At 35.3% G+C, this 25,594-nt stretch overlaps 1 protein-coding gene and 2 long non-coding RNA genes across 3 annotated transcripts in view; 1 reads left to right on the plus strand and 2 right to left on the minus strand.

Annotated features, from left to right (window-relative positions):
* The window catches only part of LOC119067766, a 39,369-nt gene extending 30,964 nt beyond the window's left edge, over window positions 1-8,405 (minus strand). Inside the window, exon 1 of the mRNA XM_037170910.1 lies at window positions 7,950-8,405. Coding sequence (XP_037026805.1) covers window positions 7,950-7,970 — 21 coding nt within the window. The 5' untranslated portion in view covers window positions 7,971-8,405. The remainder of the gene's footprint in view (window positions 1-7,949) is intronic.
* Window positions 1-16,018, plus strand: LOC119067776. Its single transcript, XR_005086036.1, has 3 exons — window positions 1-32; window positions 6,698-6,704; window positions 16,009-16,018. It is a non-coding gene; the product is annotated as an uncharacterized LOC119067776 (long non-coding RNA).
* Window positions 13,529-25,594, minus strand: part of LOC119067773 — an 18,519-nt gene continuing 6,453 nt past the window's right edge. Inside the window, exons 2-4 of the long non-coding RNA XR_005086031.1 lie at window positions 18,143-18,147; window positions 15,493-15,503; window positions 13,529-13,538 (exon numbers count right to left, since the gene is read on the minus strand). This is a non-coding gene — a long non-coding RNA (uncharacterized LOC119067773). The remainder of the gene's footprint in view (window positions 13,539-15,492; window positions 15,504-18,142; window positions 18,148-25,594) is intronic.

The following is a 25,594-nucleotide window of genomic DNA, read 5'->3' on the forward strand; positions in this document are numbered from 1 at the left end:
AAATTTCCTCCAAACTATCCATTTTCCAGATAGTTCGATTACGAACCACTGTAAGCTTAACGATCAACTCCATCTGTTCGTATGGTCTGGCACCTGAGACTGGTTTAACACACCAATCTCGCACCTTCGTGTATTAGGAACTCTAAGATCTACCATCATTCGACGTCAAATGCCTTAACGATTTCTTATCGGGCTAATTCCAGATAGAAGTGCTAAGGTCAGGGAACAGTGAACAAAGGATCTTTGAGCTGTGTTCTTGCTATTCCATCTATTTAATTTATCAGAGCTAGACTGGGCCAGTAACACTAAGTACGGTTTGTTCATTGAAATTTTACTGTACGGTAATGCTGCACCATGTATGACCTTAGATAGGTATGATTGGTAATAAATGTTGTATACGAAGACGGTTATTTTTCTATTTTTACTAATACATTTCAGCCAATTTATTTGTAAGAAAAATGTTTGTTGTTGAACAGTAATCACTATAGTCATTTTCACCTTATCAATTTCTATCGTCGACCTGGTATACCTTTAAGAATATAATATGAAAAAATCTACATTCAATACGTACCAGCCCGGTAAAAAATACGGCCTTATCGCTGTTTAATATCATTTTTTTATTTATTTTCAAAATCGCAATACGATAAGGGAATGTTATTACTAATCAAATAATTAAGGAAATGAAGATACCTTCTACGTTTGTTTTACTTTTATTTTTAATTATTTAATAGACTAACCAGTGGAAGCCCCGTACGACCTCTTACATAATACATAAACCTACTGCAGTACATATATTTCCAGAATATGTTCGGCTCATTTTTCGTGAATTCTTTTGTGAACTTCAATTTTCGGATGTGATAGCGATTAAGAGTGATATCGCCAAATCTTCAGGTGATTTTTAGCCCCGTACGAAGTACAAAGGGGCTTATAGGATTACGATGCCGTGTGTAATTGATGGAATTCGAAGCAGACGGTAAGGGCAAAGTGTTTGCCTATGTTCATAGATGACGAATCCGCAATAAAAATTTTGTCTGTCCGTCTGTCCTTCTGTCCGTCTGTCCGTCACGTCGATATCTTGAGTAAATCAAATCCGATTTCAAATTTTTTTTTCCCTGAAAGATAGTCGAAATAGTGAGGCTAAGTTCGAAGATGGGCACATTCGGGTCGGCCCTTCGTGAGTTAGGGCCACCTAAGTGATTTAAGGTCTTTTGGTGATATTTATGGCAAAACAAACGATGTAAATGTAAATGGCATGGCAAATGATAGGTATTGTCAATACCAATCTAGAAAAAAAAAGTTTTTTAAAATCGGGTGAGTGGACCATGAGTTAGGGCCTTAGAAGTGAAATGCTACTAGGGCCCTATGTGACTAGGCTACTAGGCCTACATAGAACTCGAGTAAATTTCATTCGTTTTTCGTAATTTTTGATTCATTTGGAAGGTAATCAAAGGCCGAATAGAATGTTGTTGAAAAAAAATTAAATTTGGGTCCTTGGCCTAAGGCCTCTACTAGGGCCCTATGTGTATTTTCAATATAACTCGAGTAAATTTCATTCGTTTTTCGTAATTTTTGTGTCATTTGGAAGGTAATCAAAGGCCGAATAGAATGTAGTTGAAAAAAAAAATTAAATTTGGGTCCTCGGACTAAGGCCGGTACTAGGGCCCTATGTGTATTTTACATATAACTCGAGCAAATTTCATCCTTTTTTCGTAATTGTTGTTTCATTTGGAAGGTAATCAAAGGCCGAATAGAATGTTGTTGAAAAAAAATTAAATTTGGGTCCTTGGACTAAGGCCACTACTAGGGCCCTATGTGTATTTTACATATAACGCGAGCAAATTTCATCCGTTTTTCGTAATTTTTGATTCATTTGGAAGGTAATCAAAGGCCGAATAGAATGTTGTTGAAAAAAAATTAAATTTGGGTCCTTGGACTAAGGCCACTACTAGGGCCCTATGTGTATTTTACATATAACTCGAGCAAATTTCATCCGTTTTTCGTAATTTTTGATTCATTTGGAAGGTAATCAAAGGCCGAATAGAATGTTGTTGAAAAAAAAAATTAAATTTGGGTTAAATTTTTGTTTGATTTGACAGGAACGTCGTACGGGGCTTCATAATTGCGCTATCCGCAATTTCTAAGCTGTACACATTCCATAATAATTTTACTTTAACTACATTAACCGGCGCAATAGGCTTACTGTCAAAGTAGGGTGACAGACGCACTAGGGTCACGTACGCAATAGATATACGGGTTTGTACGGGGCTCAGTCGCAGCAAACGCGCCGACAGTTCTGATGGCTCGTTTTAACTTTGGGAACAAGCGGTCTCCGATTTTAATGAGTGATAGCTCGTTGGATACGTCTTTCAATTCTAAGAAACATGTATCTTTCACTTTTTCTAAAAAAAATCAGTTTTCTGTGAAAAGCGTTCAAAAGTGAAGACATGTCAGAGGGTACCGAAAACAGTTTTTCGACAATAACTCAAGCAACAAATGATTTCAGATTGTTGTAATGTTGTACGAATGTCGGCCTTGGAAAGACCTACAGGTAGAGTATACGCACCGCTTGGTGCGAGTAGATCCACGAGAGTTACGACTAAAAATGTAGTGAATGTTCGGAGAGTCCGCCTTCTCTGCAGCTTCGATGTTCCATGAAACTGAGTAAGGGGTGTTGTAGCTGGCCTCACCCACTATCGTTCCACATATAAATGAACCCAGTACTTTTGTGCTGCAAGCCCACAGAAGTGTTGGAAACGAGCCATCAGAACAGTCGGAGCGTTTGCTGCGACTGAGCCCCGTACAAACCCGTATATCTATTGCGTACGTGACCCTAGTGCGTCTGTCACCCTACTTTGACCGTAAGCCTATGCGCCGGTTAAAGTAGTTAAAGTAAAATTATTATGTAATGTGTACATCTTAGAAATTGCGCATAGCGCAATTACGAAGCCCCGTACGACGTTCCTTTCAAATAAAACAAAACTTTCAAATAGCCCTAAAATTTTAATTTATTGAGTATAAATACACATAGGCCTAGTATCGGCCTCAGTCCGAGGATCCAAATTTATTTTTTTTTTCAACTACATTCTATTCGGCCTTTGATTACCTTCCAAATGAAACAAAAATTACGAAAAACGGATGAAATTTGCTCGAGTTATATGTAAAATACACATAGGGCCCTAGTAGCGGCCTTAGTCCGAGGACCCAAATTTTTTTTTTTTTCAACAACATTCTATTCGGCCTTTGATTACCTTCCAAATGAAACAAAAATTACGAAAAACGGATGAAATTTGCTCGAGTTATATGTAAAATACACATAGGGCCCTAGTAACGGCCTTAGTCCAAGGACCCAAATTTTTTTTTTTTTCAACAACATTCTATTCGGCCTTTGATTACCTTCCAAATGAAACAAAAAATACGAAAAACGTATGAAATTTGCTCGAGTTATATGTAAAATACACATAGGGCCCTAGTAGCGGCCTTAGTCCGAGGACCCAAATTTTTTTTTTTTTTCAACAACATTCTATTCGGCCTTTGATTACCTTCCAAATGAAACAAAAAATACGAAAAACGTATGAAATTTGCTCGAGTTATATGTAAAATACACATAGGGCCCTAGTAGCGGCCTTAGTCCGAGGACCCAAATTTTTTTTTTTTTTTCAACAACATTCTATTCGGCCTTTGATTACCTTCCAAATGAAACAAAAATTACGAAAAACGGATGAAATTTGCTCGAGTTATATGTAAAATACACATAGGGCCCTAGTAACGGCCTTAGTCCAAGGACCCAAATTTTTTTTTTTTTCAACAACATTCTATTCGGTGTTCGATTATCTTTCAAATGAAACAAAAATTACGAAAAACGGATGAAATTTACTCGAGTTGTATGTAAAATACACATAGGGCCCTAGTAGCGGCCTTAGTCCGAGGACCCAAATTTAACTTTTTTTCAACAACATTCTATTCGGCCTTTGATTACCTTCCAAATGACACAAAAATTACGAAAAACGAATGAAATTTACTCGAGTTCAATGTAAAATACACATAGGGCCCTAATAGTGGCCTTAGTCCAAGGACCCAAATTTAATTTTTTTTCAACAACTTTCTATTCGGCGTTCGATTACCTTCCAAATGACACAAAAATTACGAAAAACGAATGAAATTTACTCGAGTTCTATGTAAAATACACATAGGACCCTAGTAGTGGCCTTAGTCCAAGGACCCAAATTTAATTTTTTTTTCAACAACTTTCTATTCGGCGTTCGATTACCTTCCAAATGACACAAAAATTACGAAAAACGAATGAAATTTACTCGAGTTGTATGTAAAATACACATAGGGCCCTAGTAGCGGCCTTAGTCCGAGGACCCAAATTTAATTTTTTTTCAACAACATTCTATTCGGTGTTCGATTATCTTTCAAATGAAACAAAAATTACGAAAAACATATGAAATTTACTCGAGTTATATGTAAAATACACATAGGGCCCTAGTAGCTTTTCACTTCTAAGGCCCTAACTCACGGTCCACTCACCCGATTTTAAAAAACTTTTTTTTCCTGGATTGGTATTGACAATACCTATCATTTGCCGTGTCATTTACATTTCCATCGTTTATTTTGCCATAAATATCACCAAAAGACCTTAAATCACTTAGGTGGCCCTAACTCACGAAGGGCCGACCCGAATATGCCCATCTTCGAACTTAGCCTCACTATTTTGACTATCTTTCAGGGAAAAAAAAATGTTTGAAATCGGATTTGATTTACTCAAGATATCGACGTGACGGACAGACGGACAGACGGACAGACGGACAGACGGACAGACGGACAGACGGCCCAAATTTTTATTGCGGATTCGTCATCTATGAACATAGGCAAACACTTTGCCCTTACCGTCTGCTTCGAATTCCATCAATTACACACGGCATCGTAATCCTATAAGCCCCTTCGTACTTCGTACGGGGCTAAAAAAGTTGGTGCCAAAATGCAGATTCTTTCCTGAGACCTGAAGATTTGGCGATATCACTCTGAAAACAGAATACATTGGATGCTGCTACACAATTCATTGATTCAGAAACAGTTTTGTGATACAAAACGCAAAGTCCCTAGTCTATTTTCGAGCAACTTGCGTCTGTTATTGTTTTTCGACAAATTTCGTGTTCGGCTTTAATGTACAGATTCTACACTTGTCGATAAGACAGTCACCGAAGCTTGTCGGTCAAGCAAGTACTTGGAAATTAAATAAAATGATAGACAACCAAATGCATTTAATTCCTTAAGACATGCTCCCCGTTCATCGAAAAAGAGCAACAAATAAACTCGATAGATTTCGTGCGGGAATAACAAACGATACTATTTAGTACCAATACATTGGTGTGAACAATCGATTTCTAACTTTTTTTTTTGGCGAATAACTCTGCTTTTTAACAAATCATCTTTGTAAAAAAAAGTTTCCTACAGAAAAATCGCACAAAATAAGACGTTTTTTTCCCGTAATTTCGTTTTTTGCATCGTTTGCGTTTTAACATTTCAAATGCCAATCCACACGCAGATTATTTCAAAACAATGCAATCCATTTATATGTTTAAAAATTCGTACACAAAAATATCAATTGTATCTTTCCACATATTTTAACCGAATGTGTTGTCTTCAATTAAAATTTCTAACGCAAAAATTTCCAAGTGCATTACGTAAGTCTTATATGCGGTGCTGGTTTTGTTTTGCTTCTTCCTCTCTTGTTTACATTCAACTTTTTGGGTGACGAACCTTTTCTTTAATATATTTGGCAATTTTGCTAAAACGAATGTTATGTAACAATGTGGTTCAAGTATAAACATTCTCATGTTCATCTATTTGGTGGTTCTTCAATTATCATTACGTCGTACGTACAGTCAAACGAATTATACGATTTGATTGTATAATCTCATACAAAAAAATAATGAAAATGAAAAAAATAATCTCGTCGTGTAGTGGAATTTGAATAGGGCCAATTTTCCAACATTTCGTCGGTTTAGCTGTTGATTAAAATCTCTTACCGTAATAATTTTTACTTAAATACCATTACTGTACGAATCGAAAAAGAAATGAATTTGCCCACACAACACTATAACAATGCAGGACAAAATGGAAATTAAACTCTCCCTCATTTTCACCAGACCAGAACATTAAAAAAAAAAATGGGAACTAAAGAGAACAACCGAATGTTTATAAACCAGTATTTAAACCAACTTTTGGATGACTTTTTTCGCATTTCCTGTCCGGTGTCATGTGTTTAATGCACTTATGCACTTTAGTTACGATCTTTTTTTTTTGTTTTAAATAAAATTCAAATTTTGTTTGAAAACTCAACACTACAACATTTTGCCAACCGAGACCACAAAATAGTTGGTCTTGAAAAAAAAGAGACAAAAGAATTTTTTTATTTAAATTTTCAGTGAATGAGAAATGATTCTAACCGTTTCACGGTTTAACAAAAACAAATGATTATGGTTTTCGGAAAAAAGAAGGGAATTGAATTAGAAGTGACCATGCCGATAATGGGTTGTGTAAGCTATGTGAAATGTTCGGCATATTGTACATCCATGTATCATCCTCCAAAAGTCCAAATAATGATTTTTTTAAAGTGTCACTCATTTTCCCACTCATTTTCCACACCCAATCATATACCGTAAAGATAGTCAAATATTAGTTTACCGACAAGAATCGTTGTGACAAAAAGAGTGACCAAATTTTAGTTAAAAATTTAGAATATAGAAAAACAGAGGAAAAAGACCACTCGAACGTCATCCGAATGACGCATGGAAAAGTCCACTTTCTGCAAATGAGCTACGAAAAGTGGACTGTTTCACGATTTGTCATTTTTTAGACATTTTTCACGGACTGTGTTACTCATCTGAATGCTGACAACTTTACCGAAGACGCTCTTTTCATCAAACAACAACATTCTCGTTTCGACACCAAACTGTGGTGTGATTTGAGTTGCAGGAGAAAAGCTCGGTGACTACAGCTAATTTTCAGTAAAAACTAAAATCTCAAAGCTGTCACTATAAAGTACAATTTGATGTAGTCAGCCTGCACCTTTAACAAACAAAGGTGAGACTACTGCTATATGGTTGTGATTGGGGTCTATGGAAAAGTTACCAAAATGAGATGAGCATCGATCCAACCGGATAAGTTGAAGTAGAAAGAGAATAACTAGTTTTTTGTGAATGACGGATGAGTCCTATGGAGGAAAAAATATACAAAAAAAATTCTATCAGGCAGGTAGAGCACAGATAAAAGCAACAAAAAAAAAACGAAAAATCCACTGTAATTTTGATTGTTAAGTTTTATGTCAATCGATACAATCAAGAGACCAGTTTACTATAAAAATGGATTTCCTGAAAAGAATGAAAGCCGCAGTTTCTCTTCTTCTTTAAGCTGCTTAATTTTGTTCAATAACTGTAGTGGAACGCTTTTAAGCCCCCCTTATTAGTTCATTTTCCATTTAGGAACGTTTATTTTTCTGCTGATTATTGAAACAGGTGATATATGACAAAACACATTTTCGGCAATGTTCTATATATCGAACATGTATAAAACAGCAAAAGTAAATAAACCATTCGAAAAATTGAATTGTAATACAAAAAGAGAGAACGAAACAAAAACAACAGAAGAAAAAAAAAACTGTGTTAGCAAGATTAATTTCACTTTAAACAACACCGTTGCTAACATCAAAATGAAACCAGAAAACATTAATAAGTTTTGATCCCCGATCAAATCTGGTTTTTTTTTCTCATTTAAATTTGATTTAGCTCTACATTTATATAAACACATAAATTTACTGTAATTCAAAATGAATCAATCTGAATGGTTATACGTTGACTATTCAGCGTTGTTAAGAGATTCAGTTTAAAATGTACGAGAGAGAGAAAAACAAAATTCAATTCAAAGTCAAAGTCACTATTATTCACCTCAGCGCCAATTTGCCTCATTTTTAATCCGGTTACTTGCTTTTACTGAAACGGCAATTTCGTGACACCAAAATAGCGACAAATCAAACCGATCATCCAAAATATCAAGATAAAATAATGTCAAATGAACTAAATTATTTGTATTTTTCAATTCAAAATCTATTGTCCACAAATTATTATTGATAAACGATAAGAAAACAATTAGTTCAGATGCAACTTTTATTTGAAATGCATTCACCACATTCACTGTAACTCGATCGATTTGAGAAATATTTACTTAGAACAAATGGAGTTCACACACCGTGCTTTACAAAAAAAAAAGTATAATAAAAGAGAAAAAAAAATTGTTTAACGGATATATACAATCGTTTGTGGTATGAGGTACACACAAAATACGTCCATGCGCGACGGTATTCAATTTAGCACTGAAAACACGTATACACTTAGTACTAACTGTTGTAAGCATACGATCAAATATGCACCTCTTTTATGTAAGCGTATCCATCTCATACGCCGCGCCGGTGTAAGTCAATCAAAAAAAAAACAATGAAATTGAACATTGTTAGAGGTCACGGTCTAATCTTGTACATTATTTTGTAAAATTACATTTTTAGGTATTAGGTCAAAGACTGGAATATAATGTCGTCGGCATCCGTTGCGATTCGGTTAATATAATGTGCAGAATATCGTTTATAAAGAATATTATGGAGTGAAAATGTAAGGTATTTAGCCTATCTAGAGCTTATTGTAGTAGGAAAGAAATCCGATTCTCCAATTCTCTTTATTCATTCAATGATACAGTTAGAAGCAGTGAAATTTCAGCATGAATTAGTTTCAGCTGTTTTTCAGCTGATCTACAGGAACAACTGTTTATACGTCTTGATCCGGTTTTACCAATACCACACGCGTAGCAACTTCAATCGTATAATCAAGTAAAAACAGTTTTGATTGTATGTGTGGATCAGCTGAAGCAAATTCATGCTGAAATTTAATTGTCTCTGACTGTATTTCGACGTTATTATGTGTATATGATAGGTATTAACGAGGATGTCGCATGTGGAATGTATAACATCAAATAGATTTGTAATCGTAGAAAATATGACTTCTTGATTTTCTGTCACTGTACCGAAAGTTTCGATTGAAATTTCATATCGCATGCATTCAGACTGATCGCCGAGTGAAAAGAACTGATCACAAGAAAATGAGGAATTGTTCGCTGAAAAACAGGAATTGATCGAAATGAAAAGAGAATTTGATGTAGATGGAAAATATTTTTTAATAATTTTGTAACTTCTCGGTTCTCAGGGTTCTCAGAGGTCATACGGTTTAAGTTTTCAATTTAAATCATTGGGTACAAGAAAAATGTATTCTGCGATCGAATTTTCGATCTGGTTTTTCTGCGATGTTTTTCTGGTGGTATCGAATTATCAGTTCAAATTCTTCCGATTTCGTATGGAGACTGAGACTCATTTCCATTGTAAGAGTGTCAACTCCAACTAATACTTTCTAAAAAAAAGACATTACTGAACTTTCAGTGGTGTATAAGGTGAAGATAATTGAATTGCAATCATTTAGAAGGTCATACGTAGAATTTGATGAAATTTTAATGACTCCAACAACAACTGTTTAGTCCAGACGCTTGTGTCATACTGTGGGATTCGAGGTTTTAAGATTTTTTGTGAATGGATTCTGATAGAGTATCAAAAGTTGTAGAACTAAATTTTTTTCTTGAGGTCGATGAATCGGTGTTACCGGTAAAATTACCGTAAAACTAAAACTAAAATTACGATTTCTTTGAAAATTTCTGAATTTTTTATCGAAATTGAGTCTCCAGATAAATATATTTTTTTAATTGCGCTGCTGTTGATGTATCTCATCCGATATAAAAGGTTTCCTAAAGTTCTTCGTTTAATTTAATTATTTTTTTCGCTAAAATTGAGAAAACGCCAAAAAATAGTTCAAACTTCATAAGTTTTCACCAATTTTTAAAATTTTTGACCATTTTTGACGCGTCTGTCCCATATCGAAAACTTTGTATGCATTGTTTCGGATGTATTAACGTTAGTACTACAATTTTCTGTCATTTTCCGGCTCATTTCAAATTTAAATGTCTCGAAAATCGAAAGGAAACAATGTAATTTGATGCAAGAAAAATCCGATTGTGTATTAACCTCATTTTTTGCTCAATATCTCGGGCAAATTTTTAGCCCCGTACGAAGTACGAAGGGGCTTATGATGCCGTGTGTAATTGATGGAATTCGAAGCAGACGGTAAGGGCAAAGTGTTTGCCTATGTTCATAGATGACGAATCCGCAATAAAAATTTGGGCCGTCTGTCCGTCTGTCCGTCACGTCAATATCTTGAGTAAATCAAATCCGATTTCAAAAATTTTTTTTCCCTGAAAGATAGTCAAAATAGTGAGGCTAAGTTCGAAGATGGGCATATTCGGGTCGGCCCTTCGTGAGTTAGGGCCACCTAAGTGATTTAAGGTCTTTTGGGGATATTTATGGCAAAATAAACGATGGAAATGTAAATGACACGGCAAATGATAGGTATTGTTAATACCAATCCAGTTTTTTAAAATCGGGTGAGTGGACCGTGAGTTAGGGCCTTAGAAGTGAAAAGCTGCTAGGGCCCTATGTGTATTTTACATAGAACTCAAGTAAATTTAATCCGTTTTTCGTAATTTTTGTTTCATTTGGAAGGTAATCGAACGCCGAATAGAAAGTTGTTGAAAAAAAATTAAATTTGGGTCCTTGGACTAAGGCCACTACTAGGGCCCTATGTGTATTTTACATACAACTCGAGTAAATTTCATCCGTTTTTCGTAATTTTTGTTTCATTTGAAAGATAATCGAACACCGAATAGAATGTTGTTGAAAAAAAAAAAAAATTTGGGTCCTCGGACTAAGGCCGCTACTAGGGCCCTATGCGTATTTTACATACAACTCGAGTAAATTTCATCCGTTTTTCGTAATTTTTGTTTCATTTGGAAGGTAATCAAAGGCCGAATAGAATGTTGTTGAAAAAAAATTAAATTTGGGTCCTCGGACTAAGGCCGCTACTAGGGCCCTATGTGTATTTTACATATAACTCGAGCAAATTTCATCCGTTTTTCGTAATTTTTGTTTCATTTGGAAGGTAATCAAAGGCCGAATAGAATGTAGTTGAAAAATAAATTAAATTTGGATCCTCGGACTGAGGCCGATACTAGGCCCTATGTGTATTTATACTCAATAAATTAAAATTTTAGGGCTATTTGAAATTTTGGTTTTATTTGAAAGGAACGTCGTACGGGGCTTCGTAATTGCGCTATGTGCAATTTCTAAGATGTACACATTACATAATAATTTTACTTTAACTACTTTAACCGGCGCATAGGCTTACGGTCAAAGTAGGGTGACAGACGCACTAGGGTCACGTACGCAATAGATATACGGGTTTGTACGGGGCTCAGTCGCAGCAAACGCTCCGACTGTTCTGATGGCTCGTTTTTATCACTTTCGGAACTTTTTTGGCTATACCTGTCGAAAGAGCCTACTTACACGAAATCCGGTCGTAAGACACCGGCCAAAAATGGCTTTAAAGCTAGCGGTTTTTCTGTGTAGTATCTACGGAAAATGACCATCTTTCCGCCATTTTGTTTTTCAAAAAAAAAGTTCTTTCATAAAACTTAGGTAATTAATGTAACTTGCTAACAAAAAAAAAGAAATCCAAACCAAGTCACTTTTATCTCGAGTTAGAGCGATTCTTAGTTTTACACTAAAACGGTAATTTAACCGGTAATACCGGTTCATCGACCTCAAGAAAAAAATTTAGTTCTACAACTTTTGATACTTTATCAGAATCCATTCACAAAAAATCTTAAAACCTCGAATCCCACAGAGCCACTTTTCTCGTTTTGCGTTCAGCAAATTCTTTAAATTTGTTGCATGAAATGGAGAAACCTCGTTTTGCGTTCAGCAAATTCTTTAAATTTGTTGCATGAAATGGAGAAATGACACAAGCGTCTGGACTAGTTGTTGCATCAATATCGACAGCGCAATCTTACCCTATACCTGGTATAAAAAACATTTCCTTAAACTGTTTTGCATACATGTTAGTCGGTTAGTCAATTTCTCTCTATAATTACAGCACCACTAGCGGAACCTCTGGTGATATTTAAACAGCAACGCTGCGCTAATTAAATGTAGAGACTATATATATGTAGGTACTCGCCTATATATAAGGTATATGTAAAAGAGTTCATATTTCTGGACTCCTTATTAACTACAATAGATGTAGTGTGAAACAAGAAAATCATATGGCTTCAATAAACCAATTTCGGTAAACGTAAAATGACGGGGTACATACTCCATATATTATGAAAAAAAAATCGATTATCAGTTGGTGATAAGCGATGTTTTTTTATATCAATATTACAGGTGATTACCATTTCCCAGTAATTCACTTTATACGCGAATGTGTATTACGTGTTCACCCAATAACGATGAACGAGTTTGTAATTTCACTGGTTGATAAAATTAGATCCAGATCATCAATAATGGGTGATTCATACACAAATAATTTACATTTTATGAATAATTTACCGAATCAATATTAGAATGTTTGCATAAGCAGGTACGCGAGAACGAAGTATTCAAATTTCAGGTGAATGTTGCACATATGAAGGAGCAATACAAAACAGTTTCAACAACATTATTATAATTATACCAAATTTGTCACGGATGTTCACATAACAGATCTACAATTACATTCACCTCTCACCTGGGTCCTGTCCTGTAAAGCCTCTGATTCGTGAAGTGTTTGCTCTCTTCTCTACTTATATACTTCTGTTGAGAGTATGCCCTTAAGTGACTGTTGATAATCCAATGACAAGGCACGGTGGTTAAGTGGTTAATAAATTAGTGCTTAGTTTCACGCACACACATAAATCATTTGTCTGGATAGCTTTAATATGATGAGTTGGTGAATATTGTGGGCATAAGCTTTCAACAGGTTCCCGTACATTTGTGGTTCACTTTGTGATTTGAGAGTTTTTTGTCCTCATTTTGATCGAAACAAAGGTGGAAACGTAATCAGTCGATTGGGCATCTATAAATTTACGACCTGATAGATATTGAAGTGAATTATCAGCGCTTCTCGAGGGAGATAACTAAATCGACGATATTCACTTACACAAATGTAAAGTATGAATTCTTTCCGGCAGGTGCAGAGAGCAATATTTATCGTCAGATTATCGTCGGCATTGTAATGTAGTAGATTGAGGTTATGCTTGAAAAATTTTCATTTGAAAGCTGCACTCGTCAAAACAAAAGCACGCATATACTCTGCCCTACAACGCATAAAAACTTAGTGCAAAAGATGTTGAGAAGTTCTCTCACAAAATCGCGCATTTTTTTGTATTTGTATTCTATTTTACATCAATAGCTACGCGAAAGTCTTCAAATACAAACTCGGTGCGTTCTCGGTATGTAAAACCGTGAACGCAACTGTCATTTCTATAGTAGTAATCCTCGGAATATATCGACGAAATGGTCGATATGGTCGAAAAATAGTTGGATCTGAAATTTCCGGGCAAGGTTTTTACTTTTGGAGGAAACCTGAATTTCGGAAACCTGTCAGAGCAGTTTCAGGCTGACCTGAAATTTTCATACAAATTTTCAGGTAGACCTGATCTGATTGCTATATTCAGGTTTTAGGTAAATTCAAGTCAGATCAAAATTGATTGAATCAGGTTCAGGTATATTCAGTTCAGGTTTGAGGAGACCTACCCTGTTACGAGTTTTATAATTTATCTATTTATCATATGGCGGTCACAATCAAAGTTTAAAACTAAACAAACTAGAAATTGTCAAAAAGACTCGTCAAATATTCAGGTCCAAATTCATTACCCAATTTGCTCCATCGTCGATTTAGTCCGTCGATTCCACGTTCTGGAATTTTCTGTTTGGGCATTCGTTGACGATATGATCCATCGTTTGGTGCACCACAATCCCATTCGGTTGAGTCGACCAAATTCCATAAAAACAGGCGTCGCTTGAATCAGGCGAACCCGGCGAACCCATGCTTTTCTCGGAATATCGAAACCGAGTGGCTTTACGTTTGGATAGCCCAACGCACTTCAAGCAAAAGTGCGAAGTGCGTTGGATAGCCTTATGATAGTAGAAACTAACAAATAATGTTCTGTTTGACAAAGCTTTTTAATCTGCGTTCATACAAAATCGATAGAGAAACAGCAAATGCAAAGTTTATGAAGAATGTGGCTTTTGTAGCGTGTCAAATTTAACTGTGCTTCATTGCATTGCATTCAAGTATGAACGTTTTATTCCGAACGAAATTGCATAAATATTATTGTAAAATGTGCAGCGCATGTTCGATTCATATTTACTTATGTGGTTGCCATGAAACCTCTTCTTTAAGATTGATGTCTAAATTGCATATTGGTTTTAAAATGTAATTATCTCTTTTGAGTGAAAATTACTCTGTTTTCGTTTGCAGCGTCCACACAAGAGAAGAAAATAATAAAATTTATTCATTCAACAGTTTAATGTTAAAACTATTTTAAATAACATTATCTTCATAATTGGATTCGAATAATCATAATTTCTCTTTCAGAAAGAAAATGTAATAAAATTCAAAATTTTATTTATCATACCTAGCATGCAAAGAGAAGAATGTTATAGTGCAGCAATGTCCGCACACGAGAAAAAAGTTCTAATTTACAATACGAATTATTATGTTTCCAACAAAATTATTATTGATAAAATTGGAACTAGCATGCAAACATAATCAAATTGCTGTAGAAATACAGCAAAATGCAAGTGTAATTAGGGAGGATTATAGAAAATTTCCGGTCGAGGTCTGTACTAGATCACGTCAAAAAATTGACATTTCTTACAGTCAAACATATCGCCATTTGTTTCAGCGTTTCACCAGCTGGTCCATTCATACAAACTTTATGTGTATGTGTCTCTACGGGTCTAATAGAAAAACTCAGATTTTTATTTTGGCTTCAATACTTTTTGTGTTTCAATCTCATCTCATCCATACTGATTTGTTTGAATAAAAAACAAAATGTTTCCCAATAGACAACTTGCATGGTCTTCTGGAAATATATTATTATTGTTATTCGGGTTTCAAAACCCTTAAATACACAATCTTACACATCTCTGAGTGAATTAGTATTTTAAATCAGCAATTTAAACTTTCCTAATTCGTCTACGTCATCATCCTCATTTGCGAGTAGTTGTTTACCTTCGAATAAGTATTTGTTAATATTTTCGTTTTTTTATGTTGGTACGTAAATAGACGAACAATTAATGACGTAAGCGCCGCTTTGCGAGTGTGTTATGCTTAGTTTCCTCTTACCAAAAAAAGTACTCCGTGTGAGAGACAAAATTGAATTTTTTCTATTTTTCTTTGTTTATTTGACAGTTTGCTCTCTCACGGCGCTCTAACGGCTCTCTCACGGCGTACTTTTTTTAAGTGGAATGGGCACTTTAGTGTATGTATTACATATAAACGACCGCACTAGTCTGACGTCATACTTTCCTCTGAAATTAACGTTCTTCATAAATTTAAAAAAAAACCTAAATAATATTTTGATAAGGTGTAGTGGTAAATTATGCTTATTTTAACATCAAATTTCATTTAAAAATGGTTCGATGTGATTTCTCGATTATGCAACATGTCTATTCAATTGATACCCCTTTAAATGCAATAGTTTTTTTTATCGATTGACACTTTTTGCACCTGGGTGCAAATAGTCTTTAATACTAATGCAACACCAAATTGCTAAGCCAATTTGTAGAAGGAAATGGTTAGTTATTCGTTTACCAAGGGGGAAAATAGGAAATTTCAACAAGAGCGAAAGTTTCAGGTCAGAGAGAATCCAAGACTGCAATTTGCTCTAGTTGGAATTTTATATTTCTCCCCAAGGTTAACACATAATATTTCATCCGTGCGTGGCGGTAATAACTGTTTTTATCCACACAAAAAAACACATCAATTTGTTTCTCCATTTTTCAAAATCAAAACAAAATGGACAGTTGCAAAGAGGAAAACCTCTTTTTCGCATCATGGAAAAAAAACAAGAGTTGCACTGACAAAAAAAGGGTAGGAAATCTTACATGAAAGCAGGTAACTTTGCCTCCAGGTATCCTACACTGTATCCAAATCAATTTTCCTGTGTTGTCACATTTTTAGCCCCGTACGAAGTACAAAGGGGCTTATAGGATTACGATGCCGTGTGTAATTGATGGAATTCGAAGCAGACGGTAAGGGCAAAGTGTTTGCCTATGTTCATAGATGACGAATCCGCAATAAAAATTTTGTCTGTCCGTCTGTCCGTCACGTCGGTATCTTGAGTAAATCAAATCCGATTTCAAAATTTTTTTTTTCCCTGAAAGATAGTCAAAATAGTGAGGCTAAGTTCGAAGATGGACATATTTAGGTCGGCCCTTCGTGAGTTAGGGCCGCCTAAGTGATTTAAGGTCTTTTGGTGATATTTATGGCAAAACAAACGATGGAAATGTAAATGAAACGGCAAAAGATAGGTATTGTCAATACCGATCCAGGAAAAAAAAAGTTTAATAAAATCGGGTGAATGGCCCGTGAGTTAGGGGCCTAGAAGTGAAAGGCTACTCGGCCCTAAAAGTATTTTGCATATAACTCGAGTAAATTTCATCCTTTTTTCGTGATTTTTGTTTCATTTGAAAGGTAATCGAAGCCCGAATATAATGTGGCGAAGAACGTTTTAAATTTGGGTCCTCGGCCCTAAGTGTATTTTGCATATAACTCGAGTAAATTTGATCCGATTTTCCTAATTTTTGTTTCATTTGAAAAGTAATCGAACGAGGAATAGAATGTTGTTGAAAAAAAATTAAATTTGGGTCCTTGGACTAAGGCCGCTACTCGGCCCCAAGTGTATTTTGCATATAACTCGAGTAAATTTCATCCGTTTTTCCTAATTTTTGTTTCATTTAAAAGGTAATTGAACATCGAATAGAATGTTGTTGAAAAAAAAATAGAATTTGGGTCCTTGGACTAAGGCCTCTCCACGGCCCTAAGTGTGTTTTGCATATAACTCGAGTAAATTTGATACGATTTTCCTAAATTTTGTTTCATTTGAAAGTTAATCGAACACCAAATAGAATGTTGTTGGGTTAAAAAAATTAAATTTGGGTCCATGGCCTAAGCCCGCTACACGGCCCTAAGTGTATTTTGCATATATCTCGAGTAAATTTCGTCCGATTTTCCTAATTTTTGTTTCATTTTGAAGGTAATCGAAGGCCGAATATAATGATGTTGAAAAAAAATTAAATTTGGGTCCTTGGACTAAGGCCGCTACTCGGCCCTAGGTGTATTTTGCATATAACTCGAGTAAATTTCATCCGTTTTTCCTAAATTTTCTTTCATTTGAAAGGTAATCGAACACCAAATAGAATGTTGTTGGGTTAAAAAAATTAAATTTGGGTCCATGGCCTAAGCCCGCTACACGGCCCTAAGTGTATTTTGCATATATCTCGAATAAATTTTTCCGATTTTCCGCTATGCGCAATTTGTAAGATGTACACATTTCATAATAATTTGACTTCAACTAGGGTGACAGACGCACTAGGGTCACGTGCGCAATAGATGTACGGGTTCGTACGGGGCTCAGTCGCAGCAAACGCTCCGACTGTTCTGACGGCTCGTTTTTTTGGCCAGGGTGCAAATAATCGCGTCGATATTTATCGTCTGGTCAAAATTGCATCCTCTTGTAAACGTGTTTCCTGTACAACAACACAGTTTTCTCAAGTAAATATCTGAGGAGTTAGGGGACCGATCTTTATGATTCTAATGGTATTGTAATCTACAAAAAATAATTATGGTAAAGCAAATCCAAAAAGTCATGTGGAGTTCCAAGCCGAATGAGACTTTCTTCATACAACCGTGCAGCAATAACAATTCCAATTTGTCGTAATATTGGTTCAAATATAAAAACGCTAAATTCTTCCATAACGGAAATATGGAGGTTAACAAAATGGTTTCAGAAATACCATTGTAATAGTAATTGAAATTGAAAAGCTTTCAATAAAAATATAACCGTTTGATTCTTGTAAAAACTGAATTGAACATTCACAATAAATATTCGAAATAAAAAGAAAACCATTGACCCCACTGACTTTAGATGTATGAAATGGACCAACCATGTCTTATATATATCACTTTTAAGTAACATAGTTCCGAACAATATTTTTCAAGAAAAATATATTTTATTTCTCTCAAAAATAATAAGAATATAGAAGGTGCGATCAATAAATCAATCTATGGCTCAGCTTTGATATTTTGTACGTTCGTTGGTAGTAATGTCGTCTTCTTTTATTTGTTGGGATCGAAGGGAGAAACGTTCTTACATTTTCGTCTTTATTTTATATGTTTATTTGAGTTGGTATCGGACGAATGTGTGTGCATAGATAGATAGATATGCACAACATCCAGACACAATAAACTTTTGTTATATCAAAGAGTATAACATACAACAATAAGAATCATCATGAGTTTGATATAGGTACAATAGAGGATGGTGCTAAGCTATATACCTTTGCGAGCGATGATATCAAAATAATAGCTTTCTACAAAATTGTATTTATGTTCGATAGATTGCCATGCACACATAGCTTTTCTTTTGTCGTATTAACTGGAAATTGTTTCGATATTAAGTTAAAGAACCCAGTAAATTTAAGCAGACGAAATAATATTATCTCTGTAAGCATATTATTCGTGAATATTGTTTCCGCTTGCTATCATTAATTCCAGAACAAGAGTGCGCCATTTTATTGAAAATTTTATGTATGTGCAATTGCGGGAGAGTGAACGGAATTTAATTGAAACGATACTTCCTTTGTAAATGACATTTGACTTCACGACTTATCCGTAATTAAAGGTTCGGTTTTTGGTTTGGTTTGTTTTGGAAGACATTCCCACCCTACGTGTGCTGTTAAATTTGAATTTTGGGTGAATCATTGGATGAACGAATGAATTTAGAAATAAATTTCAACACTCTCTGCTCTTGAACGTAGCGTTAGCGGAGCTCTTGACGCAGTTCCTAATTCCTAAAAAGAAGAAAGTGGTTGTGGGAGGCGCGAGGGGTTATGCTCACTCTCTTTTTCGTAGTGATTAACATGATTAACCAGTGATTAACCATGATTAACATGATTAACCAGTGACGGATTTTTGAGGTTTTTAGCCCCGTACGAAGTACGAAGGGGCTTATAGGATTACGATGCCGTGTGTAATTGATGGAATTCGAAGCAGACGGTAAGGGCAAAGTGTTTGCCTATGTTCATAGATGACGAATCCGCAATAAAAATTTGGGCCGTCTGTCTGTCACGTCGATATCTTGAGTAAATCAAATCCGATTTCAAAAAAAAATTTCCCCTGAAAGATAGTCAAAATAGTGAGGCTAAGTTCGAAGATGGGCATATTCGGGTCGGCCCTTCGTGAGTTAGGGCCACCTAACTGATGTAAGGTCTTTTGGTGATATTTATGGCAAAATAAACGATGGAAATGTAAATGACACGGCAAATGATAGGTATTGTCAATACCAATCCAGGAAAAAAAAGTTTTTTAAAATCGGGTGAGTGGACCGTGAGTTAGGGCCTTAGAAGTGAAAACCTACTAGGGCCCTATGTGTATTTTTAATAGAACTCAAGTAAATTTCATTCGTTTTTCGTAATTTTTGTGTCATTTGGAAGGTAATCAAAGGCCGAATAGAATGTTGTTGAAAAAAAAAATTAAATTTGGGTCCTCGGACTAAGGCCGCTACTAGGGCCCTATGCGTATTTTACATACAACTCGAGTAAATTTCATCCGTTTTTCGTAATTTTTGTTTCATTTGAAAGATAATCGAACACCGAATAGAATGTTGTTGAAAAAAAATTAAATTTGGGTCCTTGGACTAAGGCCGCTACTTGGGCCCTATGTGTATTTTACATATAACTCGAGCAAATTTCATCCGTTTTCCGTATTTTTTGTTTCATTTGGAAGGTAATCAAAGGCCGAATAGAATGTAGTTGAAAAAAAAAATTAAATTTGGATCCTCGGACTGAGGCCGATACTAGGGCCCTATGCGTATTTATACTCAATAAATTAAAATTTTAGGACGATTTGAAATTTTTGTTTCATTTGAAAGGAACGTCGTACGGGGCTTCGTGATTGCGCTATGCGCAATTTCTAAGATGTACACATTCCATAATAATTTTACTTTAACTACTTCAACCGGCGCATAGGCTTACGGTCAAAGTAGGGTGACAGACGCACTACGGTCACGTACGCAATAGATTTACGGGTTTGTACGGGGCTCAGTCGCAGCAAACGCTCCGACTGTTCTGATGGCTCGTTTACAGGCTTTCTTTGGTTCCTTTAAAGACTTCTCAGATTTGACAAGGGATAACAGGTTGGTTCTTACAATTATGATTTTGTGTAGGTCAGTAATTTCACGCCCACAACTTCCAAAACAACTGATATCCAACGAAAACTTCTAAAGAGGAATAAATGACGCAGTTCCGATCTTTTCCAACTTCCAAAACATCTGATCTCGCCGTTGTTGACGCATTCTGTGAAAGTACGCAATAAAAACAAAAATTTAACTGAAAAATTTCTTAACAAACAGTTTACTGGAAAATCTGCAAAGAAAGAAACAAAAGATCATCAGATCTGTTTTTCAAAATCCTCAGCTGATCATTCCACCCTGATAAACCTAATCGAATCTGCAGTACCACCGAAACACTGTTGAAATAATCTGTCTAGAGGAAATCGAAGATTCCAATGGCAAAATGATTCACCAGCGCAATTAACCAATGAAAAGTGAAATGTCTGTTCCAGTGCTTTCGATTGGTTGATGCATTTTAAAATAAAAAATAAATTTTGCTTTTATTTCCGTATCAATTAATCCGATTTCTGAACCCTTTAGTTATTCTTGTTTCCGGTTTGTTATAGCTAGCAACACTGTTAACAACAATAATATCAACTTACCAGTACGACGGTTACTTTCCTGTTAAATGGTTTCATTAAAAAAAAAACTTTTTTAATACAACACAGTTTTGTGTCATTCAATATTGTTGTGAGTAGTCACTCAGTTAATTAATTTACTTAAGATTCGTAATTCATTTGGTTGTATTTAGGTTACGGATACTGACGATGTAGGGTGGATCGATTTCGATACAGTATTTCGAACGAATTCGTTTACCATACTGAAGAAATAGGTATTTACACAACGCACTTCAAGCAAAATTGCTATTAATGACAGCTGCCAAATAGAGTACTATTTTGTATGAAATTTTATCCCCACTCTTTTTACAGTGTAAAATTTTGTATGGAGCACTGTTAAGTTTCAGAGTACCACTTTTACTTGAAGTGCGTTGATTTACATCAATCGGAATAAAAGCTGAAAAGTCCAATTTTCGGTATTGAGGGGTAAATGACTCCGGAGAATCTAGTCAGACAACAAAAAAAAACTCGAAGTTTTAGACTCGAACCCATTTTATGAAATCAAGGATTGATTCACAAACTTATGGTAAGCATGAGAATACTTCGGAGATTTATTTACTTGAAAAGTTACGTCATTTTTCATTCAAAGGTGACGTAATTATCTAAAAAGATTCACCTTCTGAGTGTTGAGTATCGTTGGCTGTAATCCAAGTTAAGTCAGCGTTTCAATAAAATGGTCATATCGAATCTGGAAAATACCGGAACGATTCTAAAAACAAACAAATAACCACAAATCAGAATCATGTTCAACTAAGGCTCGAAACAGGTCAGGTTTAGTTGAACTGAAAATAAATGACCTGACCCGAAATTACCTGAAACCCGATTTGATCGAAGCGAAGGCATATTTGTGACAGTTAGGATCAAAAGTCGGTCTGTTCCATCTGTCAAAATGACGTTTTAAACGTCAAACCAAAATTTTTGGCGCCGCGTCATTCACAATAATTGACAAAATGACACATTTTGTATAAGGAAGATGTCACTTTGTGGGTTATTGTGAATGACACGGCGCGAAATTCCTTAACACCAAATTTTTATGCAAAATAGTTACGAACTCGCCTATTTTTACTCAAAATCAGTGAAATAGACTCATAGAAAAATAAACGATTTTATGATTAATTGGCCAGAATTTTTTGAATTGACGTTTAAAACGTCACTTTGACAGATGGAATAGACCGACTTTTGATCCCAACTGTCACATTTAAGCTCCAACGGGTCGACTTTGCCGACATATCGCCTCATGGATTCGCTTTAGTTTTAGATTTCAACTTGAGTCGTATTGAATTCTGTAATCATTAGAATTATTACTTAGAATATAGATTGAATGAATCTTACATTTTCCGAACTCCGGAGTTCCTTTGGAATAACCACGTAGAAACAGAGAGAAAGACAGAACGAACAAACGGTTCATTTTCGGTCCATCCTACCAACGCCGACAAGTGATAAAATAAAACGTTAAGTGTATAAAAAGGCACTTCTAAAGTCTGATCAAGAAAGCTAAATAAAAGTAATGTTTATTGTTTCACGATTATTCAGCATGCATACGTTTTGCGTATAAAATGTGAAAAGTAAAAGAAAAGAAATTAAAAATTTTAATATCAATCAGATGTAATTAAAATTTAAATTAAACAGAAACTCCGGTCGGCAAATATGGAATAGAAATAAATATGCAACATTATTCAATTTCTCACAAATTATATCTGCATGAAGATTTCAGCATCTAATTACATTTCATTGTTCATTGAGAAATGGTTTAATTCAAATATTATTATTATTAGTACCACACTATAGACAATAGCATAAAATACTTGCATTAATTTTCAATCATTCAATGTGTTCAATGTTTATTCCACACTTCGAGCCATATTGAAAATACGACTCATATGCTGAATTTTTCATTCATATCAACTTTCCCCTTTCAATTAATTTTCGCGAATAAAAAATTAGTCACAACAACTGAAAATCAATACCTCTTCGGCAAAAAAATGACGTGACATGAAACCTTTATCACGAATAAAAAAAAAAATACCGACAAATTTGTGAAGCGCATCGGACATTAACCAGTGTAGGTGAGCGATGGAGCATTACCATGTAACTATTTTTAGATGTATTTAATTACTCAGAGTAATCAAATAAAAAGTAGTTTCTCTGCGAAGTGTTCAGCTTAATGTGCACTTAACTCCATTTACTCTACACTTTAAAAAAAAGGAAAATTTATCGTTCACCTACGTCTGTTGTCTCTTTTTCGCTTATAAAAATAGTGTATTGACATATGAGGGGAAATCCCGGCAATCCTTGATCGATTCGTCTTAAGTTTACAACATTATAACTAGGTCCCAACTTTTGGACGGGTCAGGTCCCTTGACTGATACTTTTGTAAATATATTTACTATATTAGTGACTCCACGCAAATGACAGTAAAATTTGTCAAAAAAAATTTCTTGGAAACCATCGACGTTAGATGTAAGGCTCGGAACGGGTCGGGTTCGGTCAGACCAGAACCCGAACCTGATCTTGACCCGAACCGGAACTAAGACTTCGGGTTCAACCCGAACTTGACCCGAACCAGAATTTTCGATTTCGGGTTCAAACCGAACCCGACCCGAACCCGAAGTTATTCAACCCGTACTTGACCCGAACCCGAATTTCCATTTCGGGTTTGAACCGAACCTGACCTGAACCCGAGATATTCAAATAAATCAGGTCCGGTTCGGGTTAACCCGAAATTTTTGGCATTTTTTAGCGTAAAATTTTCGGGTCACCCGAACCAGACCTGATCTATTTGAAAATTTCGGGTTCAGATCAGGTTCGGGTCAAACCCGAAATGGAAATTCGGGTTCGGGTCAAGTTCGGGTTGAACCCGAAATCTTAGTTCCGGTTCGGGTCTAAAACCGGTTCGGGTCATAACCTGAACTGATCAGGTCAACCCGAACCCGTTCCGAGCCTTAGTGGCCTAACTTAGGTGGAATTATTTTTGACCACTTTTTGAGCTCTCAATTTTCTTATATATTTTCAATTTTCAATATTTTCAATCAACCTCAAATCATAAATAAAATATGACTCGGTTGCTAGGAATCTCGCGCCGCGTCATTCACAATAATTCACATTTTGACACATTTTGTATAAGGAAGATGTCACTTTGTGAATTATTGTGAATGACGCGGCGCGAGATTCCTTAACACCTATGACTCGCGTCGATTACTGCCCTCGCTTCGCTCTGCCCGTAAACTTCCAACTCGTATGAGCTGTCTATTATTCTGTTTGATTGCCTTTTTGTTTTGTTTATTTGTCTACAGAGTAGATGCGAAGTTTGTTTTGTGAATGTGGAACGAGGACTTTTTCACAAATTAAAAAAGTGCGATAAATGTTCTTACACTTTTGCGTAAAAAAAGGAAGTCCCCCGGTACTTAATATACCTTCACATGGTGACAAATGAACTTTATTAGTTTTTGGCACCAATTTCGACTCTATAATGGTAAATGGATTGAAAATATTTGTAAAAGGAGAAATTTATTGCTAGACCGAGAAACAATAATCCCTCGATTTCCCATTCACAAAACCTTCAATCGTGAATAAAATGTCACGACTCGTGTGAATTACGGCCCTCGCTTCGCTCTGGCCGCAAACTTCACACTCGTAAATTTTTTTACAATATTCTCTTTGATTCAATTAACTCCATTTATTTTAAAAAAATCTTCAGAAATTAGTTGAGATAATTCATCTTATTGCCTGCAAAAATTTCAATCACAGTGAACCTTTCTGTTACCCACATTTTTCGGAATTTCCGGTGTAAGACCCTAACTTTCAGTCAAGGGAATTACTGTAGTTCACCCTGAAGGTATTAGATTAGGATTAGTAGTGGATCGGCCCTTAAAGACTTATGAAATTTCTTTGAAACACGATGAAATCTTGTCAACTAATTTCAGATTGTCATCATGTAAATTAAATCAAATTATTTTACAAATGAAGTTGGTTAACTGAAACAACACATGCATGCACAAAAAAAAAACTTTTTTTTTTAAACTTTAGCTGTGGTGTAATGTCAACGAAATTTTAAATCACGTACCCATCTTTTACATTTACGTGCCGAAAACTTTGTGCCACAATTTAATATGTGATTGTGATATGTAAATGTTATTAAAATATTGTGATTATGATTGTGACGTATGTTATGCAACGTATAGCGTACACAATACGACACATACATTGGGCGAAATTTATGTTTTGTATGATGGAGATGTAATTTATTAATACTGAGAAAATCTGTGAAAATTGATGTGAAGATTTTTAATATTGTTGGAAAAATTCCACGCAGATATTTTATTGTTTTGCCCATTTCTAGTCTTGGTTTTAGCGTCTGCTAAGATTCCGATGACAACCCGTCCGAACGGAAGCCACGGATTTATTTCATAAACTATTACAAATGAGAGCGCAAAAATATTATAGAGCGTTTGCGAAAATGACTTTTAAGTGACTTTAAATGACTTTTCAAATATTTAAAAATTTTCAACCAAACTTATAAGTCTGAACTCATAAGCTATAAGTTTTGGAGTTAGTAGTCATAAGTTATAAGTCGACTACTTATAAAGTCAAATTTAAAAGTTCATACGTTA

Source organism: Bradysia coprophila (assembly GCF_014529535.1).
Source record: "Bradysia coprophila strain Holo2 chromosome X unlocalized genomic scaffold, BU_Bcop_v1 contig_128, whole genome shotgun sequence".
Classification (NCBI taxonomy): domain Eukaryota; kingdom Metazoa; phylum Arthropoda; class Insecta; order Diptera; family Sciaridae; genus Bradysia; species Bradysia coprophila.